The sequence below is a fragment of the Babylonia areolata genome, chromosome 11 (assembly GCF_041734735.1).
Source record: "Babylonia areolata isolate BAREFJ2019XMU chromosome 11, ASM4173473v1, whole genome shotgun sequence".
NCBI classification, from domain to species: Eukaryota; Metazoa; Mollusca; class Gastropoda; order Neogastropoda; family Buccinidae; genus Babylonia; species Babylonia areolata.
The window spans coordinates 39974526-39989525 of NC_134886.1; the positions used below are offsets into that span (position 1 = coordinate 39974526).

Sequence of the window (15000 nt, forward strand, 5' to 3'; positions counted from 1 at the left end):
GGTCTTTTGTTTGTTTGTGTGTGTGTGTGTGTGTGTGTGTGTGTGTGTGTGTGTGTGGCTGTGCGTGTGTGTGTGTCTGTGTGTGTGTGTATTTCCACAGATCGGCACACGCACAGATCCCAACAAAGATGTCATCTTCATTGAAGGGCTCCATCATGCGCGTGAATGGGTCGCCACTGCTTCTCTGATTTACATTATGGACATGGTACGGATACTATTGATTGATATTACCACACTCGCGTGGATAAATATTATTGGTTGATGATACCGAATGGTATATACATTATTGATTGATATTATCGTATGGCATGGATACTATTGATTGATACTACAGGATAGTATGGACGCAACCTGTTGATGTTATCGGATGGCATGGTTACCAGTGATCGACATTATCAGATTATATGGATAGTATTAATCAATATTACCAGATGGTATGGATGCTATTGATTGATGTTACTTGATTACATGGTTACTATTGATTGACATTACTGGGTGGTGTAAATACTATTGATTAGCATCATGGTATGGAGGAGGAATTTTGTTTAATGTCCCGTCACACATATCGGTGACTGAAGACATTTAGTTAAAGTATTTATGAATACATCTGAGTATTATCGGTTAGAAGGGGTGGGAGATGTGGATGAATGGAGGGTTGGGAGAAACTGGGCAAATGAGGGTAAAAATGTGGGTGAAATTTGGAAGGAAAAAAAAAACACCTCTAAATACAGTTACAGGAAATTACTTAAAGGACTTCGTAAAAGAGAAGTCGTTAAAATGACAAGCGAAACAACTGATAATGAATGCAAAAAGTCAAAAGTCAAAAAGTCATCATGGTATGGGCACTAGTGAATAAAGCTATTTTTGCATAGTGGGGATGGCATAGTCAGTATTGTCGGTTGTCACTGGTACTGTGAATGCTATTTTAAAGAAGGGAGGAATTGCCAGAATGCCTTCTTTTGGGGGAAACTTCATAGTGGGTTCCGGCCTATCAGGCAGTCTGACCGATCAGTACCGATAGGTAATACGAATACGAATGTGTTATTGAGATTAAGGCATTGGCCCAGAACAGAAGGGACTAACACAAACTAAAATAGTGCAATAAATTCCAAAATGAATTGAATAATACTAAGAAACTTTAATGCTTGTTTCTTTTCAATTTGGATACTTACTTTTTCTTTGCTTATAATTATTCACTAAATATCTATTCGTTATCTATTCTAATATTATGCATCTTCTGTGTGGTTTTATGCACTGTACACATGTATCACTGATGAACATAATGGTAACTTCAGTATTAGCACCTCCAATGATATGAACTGTGTTTTGTGGGTTTGTCATATTGCGGTTTTTTGGTTTTGTTTTCATTTTTTTAGATGTGACAGTTTTGTGTTGACGTGGTTGAGCATTTGCATGGTTTGACAATCCTGACATGGCCCCGTGCGGTTGGCTGGACTAGACAAGCAACAAGACAAGAACACGAACCTCCAATGATGTATTTCCCTCGTCTTTAAGACACCCAAACAAATGCAAAACCGTATAATGCTCGTTAGAGACAGACAGACTGGACAAGTCCAACCAGGTGAAGCGAACCTCGCAACTTGTCCAGAAAAGGAAGAGGAAGACATCGACTGCTATCGATGTGATCCCCAAAAACTATGCTGGTGCGAGATCACCAAAAGAGACAGGACGATCCGGCATCGGATGGTTTGGCCATCACAGACACGTACATTTCAAGCTCCATAATGTAAAGCGCAAAGCTTGCCAGGATGATACCAAATTTGATCCGCACTAGGGGGTATGGAGGAGGGGGCTTAGTAGGTGGTGTTCTAAGTACATTAAATCAGAACAGGCACCACCAAACACCATCGAAGTGACACTGCAGCAGTGCAGGGTCTCCGCTGGTGTGTGGCCTCCTGGCGAGCTAACATGGATGGTTCCCTGTGGACTGCCAGCACTGGGACTGTGGCAGACGAGCCTGGGTGTGGCCGTGTATGGGGGACTCGGAATGAGCGGCGTGGGTGTAATACCAAAAAAAAAAAAAAAAAAAATCTCTTCAAGAGATGTATGCATATAGGTTGGATGCTGCAGCTAAGACACCCTTCTTCAATAACCGTACAAAGACACACACACACACACACACACACACACACACACACACACACACACACACATAATTATAAACACACACACACACACACACACACACACACACGCACGCACACACACACACACACACACACACACACACACACACACACACACACACACACACACACACACACACACACATTCAAAGTGTGACATGCCCGTGTGTTGTGTGCAGATGCTGACACAGTATAACATGAACGCTAATATAACAGAAGCGCTGAAGAAGTACACTTGGGTCATCATCCCTGTCGTCAACCCTGATGGTTATGAGTACTCTTGGAATCATGTAAGTCCTACTGTCACAGAATAGAATAGACTATAGAGAAATTTATAATAGATCTATGTCTATTTCCAAGTATTCCGTGATCACAATGGGTAAATGGTACAAACATGGATCGTAAATCACGTACAGAGGCAAGGGCAGTAGGGATTTGGACACATACGCATATGCATGTCTTAGTCAAACTAGGCATCCACATGCCGGTAGACGGATTAACGAAAAGGACCGTTATAACGACTAATAAACTGAAAGCTTGGCTCAGCAGGGACACAACAATCTAGTATGCCATAACAGACCAAAGGAGGAAGAAGGTAGCAGAATGGTTAAGACGCTCATTTGTCAATATACAGAGTCCATGAGGGCGTGGGTTCGAATCCTGCTCTCGCCCTTTTCTCCCACGTTTTTTGACTGGAAAATCAAATTGAGCGTCTAGTCATTCGGATGAGACGATAAACCGAGGTCCCGTGTGCAGGACTCACTTGGCGCAGTGAAAAAAAAAAGAACCCATGGCAATCAAAGGGTTGTCCTCTGGCAAAAGGATGTTGGAGAAATCAGCTCTGATCGGTACATGAGTATATATATAGCATCCACTCAAGACCTGACTAAGCGCTCTGGGTCATGCTGTTGGTCAAGCGTATGCCTAGCAGATGTGGTGTGGTGCAGCGTAAATGAATTTGTCCTTCTCCTTCTTCCTTCTGCGTTCACTCGTATGCACACGAGTGGGCTTTTACGTGTATGACCGTTTTTACCCCGCCATGTAGGCAGCCATACTCTGTTTTCGGGGGTGTGCATGCTGGGTATGTTCTTGTTTCCATAACCCACCGAACGCTGACATGGATTACAGGATCTTTAACGTGCGTATTTGATCTTCTGCTTGCACATACACACGAAGGGGGTTCAGACACTAGCAGGTCTGCACATATGTTGACCTGGGAGATCGTAAAAATCTCCACGATTTACCCACCAGGCGCCGTCACCGTGATTCGAACCCGGGACCCTCAGATTGACAGTCCAACGCTTTAACCACTCGGCTATTGCGCCCGTCATGGATTTGTCCGAATGCAGTGACACTTCCTCGAGAAACTGAAACTGAAACTGACTAAATGTGTCAGTCTGTACGATTCAAGGGCAGGAATTCCTTGTCAACAAAGACCTTCGCAGTTGACATTAAATTTGACACAAAAACCACTCGAGGTGTCCACAATGATGAAACTACTGTACAATACAATACAATACAATACAATGCAATGCAAAATAAAGATGTGTAGTATTATAATCTTTATTCATCCATTTGGAAATTAATTGTGCACCCACAGGCTCGTCACCCACCCAACACAACATCTCAGCCCGTATCCAAGTCCAGTACACACACACACGCATACACACAACGTGACAAAGTTTGGACCAAAAAAAGTCGAAAAGCCACATATCAAAAGCAAAATACATAACAAGCAAGCAATACACGACAACAGCTTCATTTCCACACACAACCCTAATCACCTTCCCCTCCACACACACACACACACACACACACACACACACACACACACACACACACACACACACACACAGTGTTTATAAAATAACATATATATTAAGAAACATATTTTCACATTAGGTTTTGCATCTATAAAGGTTTCATAAATTGTGCCTGCCTATAACGGCAGGCATGTAACCAACATGCCTCGCTTCACATTATTTAAGAACTATTCATGATTCAGTCATGACATTCACATCCTCATCCCAGCTACTGAGTAACGATCAAGAATCAGGAAAACAGTCCCCATTACCTTTATGTGTTGTGTTATGCCTGGTGGAGATCAACCTTTCCCCAAATGATACAAACCACAACTCTCTTTTTTGTGCAATAGTTGGTGAAGCTATACACCATTTCTCCCCCCATGTGATATAAACATGACTGTCTTGCAATGTGCTCACACACCCGAACACTCCCCTCCCCTCTAACCCCACATGCACTTGGCACGCATCAAAGCGTGTGATCATTTGAATATTATGTTACACATTACATACGGGGCTGTTAAATGGTTGCCGATTGTACAGTTCTCATTTATAGACTTTTGAGTGGGTTTGTGAGACAACGCATTGAATGTTTTTGGGAAAAGGTTATTGGCGCAGCGATTAATTTTGGTCGTAATACTTCTGTACCGATTTCATCAGAGTGACATCTGAAAAATATCTGAAACGTTGGAATGTTGACATTGCTTTTCTGAATTGCTACATACGATAAATGTCACCCGGAGATGGTAGACCAGTCCCGATGTTCCTGGCGGGAGTTTCTTCAAATTAAATCAAATCAAGTTATGGTGCTTAGATCCTCGCCGACCACTAAGGCCATCTCAAGGCTATTGCCACGTTAATACCTACTTCAAATCAAGGGTAAAAAAAAAAAAAACAATAAAAACTAGTCACCACTTTAAGCTTTCCACTCAAAGATTGAAAACCTTCCATAGTTTAAAACATTCAAATCTGATTAAAAATGTTCACTTCTTTCAACAAGTTCATTCGCGTCCACCTTCAGTTTCTTAAAAACAGTTCTATTCAGAGCTATGGTTTCTGCCTTACAAATGTGTCTGTACCAAAGAGTAATGACGAAGATTGGCACACGTTCACTGACAGCTATGTAGCATTCTACCACGATTTCTTTTGGAGATGCTGAAGAAAGAACAGGGGTGGGTTAGCTTCAGCGACCTCAGCTGCGGTAAGTTTGCTTATCGTTAACAGTGTTACTTACTCCATGGTAAATTATAATTATGTTCTTAGGAACATTCTTAACTCAAGCAAACTTAGCGGTGCAAAGATCACCTCATGCATCCCGGCTCAGGAGCTGTTTTGCTTTCTTTATATATTCTTATCCTATAATATTCTCCCACTGCAGTTATTGCAAATGACCAATTTGAGAATTTTGATTCACCGTTGATATGTACTTGCTTGTATTTAACGACAATGGGTATAGGGTCAAATGTAGTCTTCCTGGAATCTAAAATCCGTTCTTTTTTGTTACTGATACGTTGAATTCTAAGTTGGTTTGATCCCACAAGCTGACAAGTCACAGTATGTCTTCCTGTTTTTGCTCACACAAGCTGACACGTCACAGTACGTCTTCCTGTTTTTGCTCACACAAGCTGACACGTCACAGTACGTCTTCCTGTTTTTGCTCACACAAGCTGACACGTCACAGTACGTCTTCCTGTTTTTGCTCACACAAGCTGACACGTCACAGTACGTCTTCCTGTTTTTGCTCACACAAGCTGACACGTCACAGTACGTCTTCCTGTTTTTGCTCACACAAGCTGACACGTCACAGTACGTCTTCCTGTTTTTGCTCACACAAGCTGACACGTCACAGTACGTCTTCCCCGCATTTCGATCTGTCATTGTTCATTTTCAGCCCTTGGTGTGGCGTCATCGGCAAATTAACCGTGGCGTTACTTTTTCTTTCTTTTTCCCCCTTTTTTCCCCCCCCCCCCCCCTTTTTTTCCCCCCCCCTTTTTCCTTTTTTTTTATTTCTCCTTTTTTCCTTTTGCTATGTCATTCATCTTTATGCTGAGCGCAGAGCTGCAGTCATTTCTAGCCCAGCCATGTTACCATTGTCTTCTACGTTCGCTGACCCCCCCCCCCCCCCCCCCCCCCGCCCCTTTTTTTTTCTCCCCCATCGCTGTATCTTCATACTATAACACATCACATTACTGTTACAAAGACCTCTCTGATCGCTGTATCTTCATACGTTTACACATCACATCACTATTACAAAGACATCTCTGATCGCTGTTTGTTTTGGGTTTTTTTCTCCCCCCCCCCCCCCCAACCTTTTCTTCTCCCCTTTTCCTATTTTTACTGCTACGTGTTATTATCATGCATGCTACTTCACCTTACAAATCTTCACCCCAACCCCCGAGAGAAAAAGAGAAAAAATATGAAGAATATAAAAGAGAGAGAGAGAAAAAAGGGAATTAAACAAATATGGTAGAAACACACGCGCAGACACACACACACACACACACACACACACACACACAACACACACACACACACACACACACACACACACACACACACATATATATATATATATATATATATATATATATATATATATATATATATATATAAACGTAAACAGTTAAGAGAGAGACATAGGCACAGACACACAGCAGAGACATAGATAGATAGATAGATAGACAGATAGATAGATGAACAAATAGAGGGAGACAGAAACAAAGACAGAGAGAGGCGAAGGGCAAGTTGATGACAAATTGTACTGATTTCAGGACCGGTTGTGGCGAAAGAACCGGAACCCCATACCAGGGAAAAGTTGCACAGGAGTGGATCTGAACAGGAACTATGACGTTAAGTTCGGAAGTATGTGTACATCCTGTGAGGACATAGCTGCTGAAGACTGATACAGTTTTTTTTTCACCCACCCCCAAAGGTTGTGATCTAAATCATTTCAAACAAAACTGCATTCAACTTTTCTCTCAACCCCAGTTTCAGTCTGTCCATTGGTAAGGGCTACTGTCTTCTGTCTAATGAATATTTTGTATTTGTATTTGTATTTCTTTTTATCACAACAGATTTCTGTGAGTGAAATTCGGGCTGCACTCCCCAGGGAGAGCGCGTCGCTATACTACAGCGCCACCCTTTTTTTCAGTGTATTTTTTCCTGCATGCACTTTTATTTGTTTTTCCTATCGAAATGGATTTTTCTACAGAATTGTGCCAGGAACAACCCTTTTGTTGCCGTGGGTTCTTTTACGTGGCGCAAAGTGCATGCTGCACACGGGACCTCGGTTTATCGTCTCATCCGAATGACTAGCGTCCAGACCACCACTCAAGGTCTAGTGGAGGGGGAGAAAATATCAGCGGCTGAGCCGTGAATCGAACCAGCGCGCTCAGATTCTCTCGCTCCCTAGGCGGACGCGTTACCTCTAGGCCATCACTCCACTCTTAATCTTCATAAAATATGAACGAAAAAATTTCAAACAACCAACGATATCAGTGTTAATGAATGGTATGATCATTTCAAAGAGCTTCTAGAAAAAGATACCGACAAAGAAGAAAATAATGATGATAATATTGAAGAATCTGTATTAATTATGGTGGTGGAGGAGACGGTGGTGGTGGTGGTGGTGGTGGTGGTGGTGGTGGTGATGGTGGTGATGGTGATGATGATGATGGTGATGCTGATGATGATGCTGAAATGAATTATCTTGATCGTCCAGTATCCAGAGAAGAGGTTTTGCTGGCAATACAAAAACTTAAAAATAGGGAGTGTGCTGGACCTGATGGAACCATTGGTGAATTACTGAAATATGGTGGTGATATTGTAGTTGCTTTCTTAGTTAAGTTCTTTAATGTACTTTTTGACAAAGGAATATTTCCAGGAAGCTGGACAGAAACAATCAAAATACCATTGTTTAAAAAGGGAGATTTTAATGACTCAGGTAAAAACAGGGGAACAACAGTGTGTGGTATTAGTAGCAAACTGTACAGTTCAATTATTAATCGTCGACTTCAGGAATTGGTTCAGCAAAACAACATTACTGGGGAACATCAGGCTGGGCTTAAAAAAGACTATTCTACTATTGACTACTATTGGATTTTTCTACAGAATTTTGCCAGGAACAACCCTTTTGTTGCCGTGGGTTCTTTTACGTACGCTAAGTGCATGCTGCACACGGGACCTCAGTTTATCGTCTCATCCGAATGACTAGCGCCCAGACCACCACTCAAGGTCTAATGGAGGGGGAGAAAATAATAATGTGCGGCTGAGCCGTGATTCGAACCAGCGCGCTCAGATTCTCTCGCTTCCAAGGCGGACGCGTTACCTCTAGGCCATCACTCCACTGAGTTTTCTCGATACTGAGTATCGAGTTTTCCTTTTTTGTTGTTGTAAAGTTCAAACAGAACTTAAATGAAATAAACACGATTACAGTGGGTTGTGATCGTTTGATTGCCTGTGAGTTCTGAACAAAAAGCCAGGAAGGAGATCCAAATGACTGCTTGCATTTGAAAAAAAAGATAGGCAAAAGAAATAGTGTGCATTATGTAAGTTGGATTAAATCAGTTGGACTCCGGATGCAGTTTTACTATGTTTATGGTAGGAAGACTGTGTGTTTACGCATACCCAGGTTCAAACACTCCACTGTCAGCCGCCGCTCTGTTCCTGTCTGTGGACACTGCATTTGGAATGAGCTACCTCCTTCGCCTCGTCAGGTTTCCGCACTCAGCTCTTTCAAGTCTGGCCTTAAAAACCCACCTCTTCCCAAAATAGCACCCCCTCCCCTGCCTCTTCCTTTTTTTATTATTATTATTTTTTTTTAGTATAGAGGTACGCTTGCGTGAGACTGACTGGTCTGAGTGCGCTTTGATTTATCTTTGTATAAGATTTAGCGCTATATGAATACTAAATATTATCATTATTATTATTGTGTGCAGCTGTACTGACGTTACTGTATACTAGAAACACGTTATTATTCAAAACAACAGCAGCAACAATAGCAACAACAACTACTACTGCTGTTGCTGCTACTACTACTACTACTACTACTACTACTACTACTACTACTACTGCTGCTGCTACTACTACTATTACTATAAATCACACACAATAAAACAACAGCATATGATCATGTGTGTGTACAGTTTTAGTTTGGCCGGTCTTACTGTTGTCTCTGATGATTTATTTATACCAATACGGGCAAAAAATCAACAACAAAAAACAGAAGAAAAGTTTCATATTCAAGGAAGTGTCAAGGCGTGCAGACTCACCCATTTACGGTAAACCAGATACGTTATAAAAAAATAGATATTAACCCTCTCCATACGAACGGCGAAAGAGACGACGTTAACAGCGTTTCACCCCAATTACCATCATCAAAATATTGCAAGCGGAAGGCTCTTATACTGAAGAGGTGAATGTTGACAAAGAATACCACAATTCTGACGACGGAAGCTAAAGGTTGGGTCATTCAGGCACCCACTGGACATCCGAGGGGTCTGTGTAGAGGACAAAAGAGGACTGGCCGTACTGAGTGAGTTAAAAAAAAGAAAAAAAAGAAAAAAGGAGATGACTGACCTTAGCATCAACCTAAAGCGATTGCTTCTCAGGCCTTCGGACAGAAGGACGTATGACAAAGGAAGAATCCGATTGTTACTTTCTGAGCTGTGTGCTTGAAAGAATCTTTTTTTTTTTTTTTATTTGTTTGCTCACGTATGTATGTATGTATGTATGTATGTATGTATGTATGTATGTATTAATTCATTCATTTATTCATTCGTCTATTCATCTAATTATCTATTTATTTATTCATTTATTCATTTATTTATCTATTTATTCATTCATCTGTTTATCTGTCTGTTTAGTTACTGATTTATCTATTCATTTGTTATATATTTATTTATCTATCTATTTATCTACTTATCTCTTTATCTATCTATTCATTCATGCCGTTCAGCGACCGGTGTATCCCCGGACTGTTCAAGTGACATCTACAACGGAGAGGCCCCCTTCTCGGAGCCAGAGACCCAGAACGTCCGGGACCTGTTCCTGCAGCTGAAGCCCCGGGTAGTCAGCTTCCTGTCCGTGCACGCCTTCTCCCAGCTGCTGCTTCTGCCCTGGGCCTATGACGACAGCCAGAATCCCTCTGACGTGCCGGACAATCTTCAGCAGCTGGTCAGTGAAGCGCTGGGTACAATGGACACTAGAGATATTAGTGTTCTATGGCTGGGTCGTGTCTTGGTGTGTGTTGACGCTGCGTATGAATGGGGATTTGGGTGTCGGGTGTGTGTGTGTGTTTGCGAGCGCGCGCTGGATCGGGTCGTGGTGTGTTAACACTTCCTATGGATGGAGATTTTGGTGTGAGGTGTGGGGGATTGGGGTGGGGCTGTACCGTATGTGTGTGTGTGTGTGTGTGTGTGTGTGTGTGTGTGTGTGTGTGTGTGTGTGTGTGTGTGTGTGTGTGTGTGTGTGTGTGTGTGTGTGTGTGTGTGTGTGTGTGAGAGAGAGAGATTGTGAGTGTCTATGTATGTGTGTCTGTGTTTGTGTCGTTGTGTCTGTGTCTGTGAGTCTGTCTGTGTCTGTGTGTCTGCTCGGACGGATGGGTTCATCACCCAGACATTAACGCTATATGATTATTATTATTATTATTATTATTATTATTATTATTATTATTATTATTATTATTATACTTGTTCTTGTTCTTGTTGTTCTTGTTGTTGTTACTGTCCATGTACACCATGAAGTGTGCACGTTCTTTTATGAACATCTCCACGCGGGCTATGTTGAGTGTACATTGATTGGGATGATCTGAGTATTTAGTAAACCAACGAGATTAGATGATGCGTGTGAGAATTTCAGAGAACCCCCCACCCCACCCCTAACCCCCCACCTCCACACCCTTTCCCCTCCATTTTTTTCACTCCCTGCCTACATACAGTCCTTCTCATATACTGCTGTTGTCACTGACTCAGGTTTGAAAGCCCTCCTTCTTATAACTGTACTGCTGTTGGGACTCACTTAGCTTTTGGAACGATTTAACAGCAGTTCGCGACAGTGGGGTGTTGAGCATGATAATCGTGATGTTGTGTGTTTTGTTTGTTTGCTTGTTTCTGTGTTTTCTTACTGGTTTGCTTGCATAATTGCTTTTTGTACCTTTTAGAAATGAACATTAACGCCAGGATTTATTGCATCGGATTTCATTCTGTTTGTATCCATCGAGACAAGATTCCAGCCCTGGTTAACACTTGATTTAATCTAGACCAATTCCCTGCCTTCTTTCACTCTTAATTTAATGTAGAACAATTTCCTTCATTGTTTAACACGTAATCTAATCTGGACCATGTGCCGGCCACGCCTCACACAAAATTGATTGATTTGATTTGATATGGATACTTGCAAAGCGCCTATATTTGACCGAAGACCAAGCTCGAAGCGCTTTATATACTCGGGGTCATTTGCACAACAGGCTGCCTACCTGGGTAGAGCCGACTGACGGCTGTCATTGGGCGGTCATCATTCGTTTCCTGTGTCATTCAATCAGATTTCAGGCACGCACACACACACTCAGACAAATCTAGACCCAGTTTTCTGCCTAGTTTCACGCGTAATTCTAATCCATATGAAATATCTACCTTGTTTCACACGTAATTTAATCTTGGCTTAAACCCTTCCTCCTTTCACACGTGATTTAATCTAGACAGATTCTTTCTTCTTTCTTTCCGTTACACGACCAACATCGACTTGCCGATGACTGTCGTGGTTCATGCATGCTGGGTATTTTCGTGTCTCCATAACCCACCGAACACTGATATGGCTTACAGGATCTTTAACGTGCGTATTTGACCTTCTGCGTGCGTATGCACACAAAGGGGGTTCAGGCACTAGCAGGTCTGCACATAATGTCGACCCGGGAGATCGGAAAAATCTCCACCCTTTACCCACCTGGCGCCGTCACCGGGATTCAAACCCGGAACAGATTAAAGTCCAATGGTTAAACACTCAGCTATTGCGCCCGTCAAATGAAATTGCCCGTCAGATTGTATGGCTTGCTTTACAGGCGATTTCATTTAGATCAGATTCCTGCCGCTTTGTTTTACACGTAATCTAATCAGGTAACCCAGGATTATGGTTGGCACATACTTTCTTTATATTTTCTAGAAGATGGAAAGATGAAAACTGTGGCAAGCCATGGTGGTCCGTGAACTGAATCTGTGTGGTGTGGCCTTTCAGATCACCATGGGCGACAAGATGATGGAGGCACTGGAGTCCCAGGGAATGGACTACACGATGGGCACCCCCTTTCAAGTGCTGGGCTGTAAGTATCAGTCAGTCGGTCACTCACTAATTCACTCACTCACCCACTCACACCCACCCACTCACTCACTGACTCACTCGCTCGCTCACTGACTCACTCATTCACTCGCTCACTGACTCACTTATTTATTCACTTACTCACTCGCTGGCTCGCTCACTCACTCACTCACTCACTCACTCACTCACTTCAATGACTGAAACGTACAATGTACAGATATTTGACTTCAGCCTTGTGTTAAGTGAAGAAGAAAAAAACTACAACAACATCAACAGTGTTGACACCTACTTGAGAGAAAAACAAACAAACAAACAAAAAACAATAATAATAAATTAAACAAACAACCGGCAGAAGAAGCTGAGAAGACTGGACTCCAAATCAACATTGGGAAAACAGAGGTCATGAGGGTCAACAACAAGAAGCAAGATCCAGTGCAACTACATCAAGAGAACATCAAGGAGGTTGACAAGTTTGTCTACCTAGGCAGTGTTGTCAGCAAAGACGGGGGGACGGACGAAGACATCAAGAGCCGTATCAACAAAGCAAGACACGCCTTCAACACCCTTCGACCAATCTGGAGATCGACAGCCCTCTCAATCCGCAACAAGATCCGGATTTTTAACACCAACGTGAAGTCGGTTCTACTCTATGGCTCAGAGACGTGGAGAGTGACAAAGACCAGCACCCACAAGCTTCAGACATTCACCAACATATGTCTAAGAAACATCCTGAACATCAGATGGCCAGAGGTTGTCTCCAATGAAGAACTTTGGAACATGGCAAAACAGACCCCACTGGAGACGGAAATCAAGAAACGGAAATGGGGATGGATAGGCCACACACTACGCAAGCCTGCAACAAACATCACAAGACAGGCTCTTGATTGGAACCCACAGGGGAAAAGGAAAGTTGGCCGTCCGAAGCAGACCTGGCGGAGAAGCATTGAGGCAGAGACAAGGGCGGCCGGAATGACGTGGGCCGAACTGAAGAGGACCAGCCAGAGCCAGGTGCGTTGGAGGAGTGTTGTTGCGGCCCTATGTTCCCCACGGAATCAAGAGGAATAAGTCAAGTAAGTCAAACAAACAACCAAACACAAATAAGAGGAAAAATCATTTTAGCCAACGCATTCACTTAATTAATCCAGCATGAAAAAAACAACAACAATTGCATGACCCATGGCAGGGAAGAAGTCGGAGGATAGTGTGTGCAAGGGAGGGTAGGAAGTGACACCATCACCGCCACAGTGCATTTATTTAGACAATACAGTTTATAACTTTCAGATTCAAAATACTTACACGGTCATACTGCCTGGGACATGCAAGTGTGAAGGGAAATGAGCAAGTGATTATCTGGATGCGGTTTTCCGCAATTTATCTTTATTCTTATCTTATATGTCTATTATAATCAATGTGCAGTATAGTAGGCTATGTTTATGATTATATTCAAATAATGTTTCTTAATTCTTTCTGTTTTTACATTAAGAATACTAGTTATTACCTGCAGTGTGTGGATGTATATATGAAACGGTGTATGTGATATTTTTTACATTTGTATCTTCGTAATATTCGTAAAAGCTGTTGTTGACTTTTACAGTTATGGTCCCCATGTTGTTTACTTGTCTATGTTGTGATAATGCACCTGACCAAATTTCTCCAGTTGGAGATAATAAAGTTATTCTTATCTTATCTTATCTTTTCTTAACAAGCTCGCTGGAAAGGTAACAAACAACGAGCGGTCAACATTTAGGAAAATCGGAAATCCTCAGAAAAGTCAAAGAATACCAAAACAGAACAAGGCCATCACACCATCTATCGCGTCAAAGAAAGAAACGTAGATAGAGGGAGCGGCCGTAAGGCAGAGCACGGTGCTTGGCAAATCAAACGCATATTGGCATGATATCCAAACCAACATTTGGCAAATTTCTTCAAAACGGAACAGAGTCTCTGTGGGCTTTTCCAAATACAGTAGACTGAGCAACAGGCTCAAATATCATTTCCCACCCCTCTTTCGGTAAGTCAGTGGCAGCGTGTGTATGTGTGTGTGTGTGTGTGTGTGTGTGTGTGTGTGTGTGTGTGTGTGTGTGTGTGTGTGTGTGTGTGTGTGTGTGTGTGTGTGAGTGTGTGTGTGCGTGTGTGTTCTTCATCATATATCTCCTTTTGCACATAGATTTATTTTCTTCTCTCTTTCTCCCCTTTCCATGAAATATATGATGTGTGATATTTGATGTAGATTTGAAAGGTATCAGTGTCAGTATCAGTAGCTCAAGGAGGCGTCACTACGTTCGGTCAAATCCATATACGCTACACCACATCTGCCGAGCAGATGCCCTGACCAGCAGCGTAACCCAACGCACTTAGTCAGGCCTTGAGAAAAAAAAATAATAAAAAAAAATAAATAATTAAATAAATGAATAAAAATAATATATATATATATATATATATATATATATATATATATATATTATTTTTATTCATTTATTTATTTATTTTATTTTATTTTTATGCTACTACTACTAATAATAATCATATTTATAAGGCGCAAAATCTTGAAGTCAACTCGTAGCGTACAAAAGAAAAAGAAAAGACAGACTGGAAGAAGAAACCATACCTAAAAATCTTAATCCGTGAACAAGAATCGTTTCGAGTTGTGAGTTGTGAGTTCTACTGCTGCCTTCAGATGCAGCGTCAGGTGGAAGCTTTGACTGGGCCCTGCAGGAGAAGCCTGGCATCTACTCCTACTG

General features: G+C 42.0%; 2 protein-coding genes across 2 annotated transcripts in view; both read left to right on the forward strand.

Annotated features, from left to right (window-relative positions):
• The window catches only part of LOC143287246 (carboxypeptidase B-like), a 15441-nt gene extending 4515 nt beyond the window's left edge, over positions 1-10926 (forward strand). Inside the window, exons 5-8 of the mRNA XM_076595190.1 lie at positions 2327-2437; positions 5547-5755; positions 9934-10123; positions 10921-10926. Of these exons, the coding sequence (XP_076451305.1) occupies positions 2327-2437; positions 5547-5755; positions 9934-10123; positions 10921-10926 (516 nt within the window). The remainder of the gene's footprint in view (positions 1-2326; positions 2438-5546; positions 5756-9933; positions 10124-10920) is intronic.
• A 1270-nt stretch (positions 10927-12196) lies between these two features.
• LOC143287403 (zinc carboxypeptidase-like) overlaps positions 12197-15000 on the forward strand; it is a 3246-nt gene continuing 442 nt past the window's right edge. The window contains exons 1-2 of the mRNA XM_076595379.1: positions 12197-12263; positions 14937-15000. The exon at positions 14937-15000 is cut by the window's right edge and continues 442 nt beyond it. Coding sequence (XP_076451494.1) covers positions 12197-12263; positions 14937-15000 — 131 coding nt within the window. The remainder of the gene's footprint in view (positions 12264-14936) is intronic.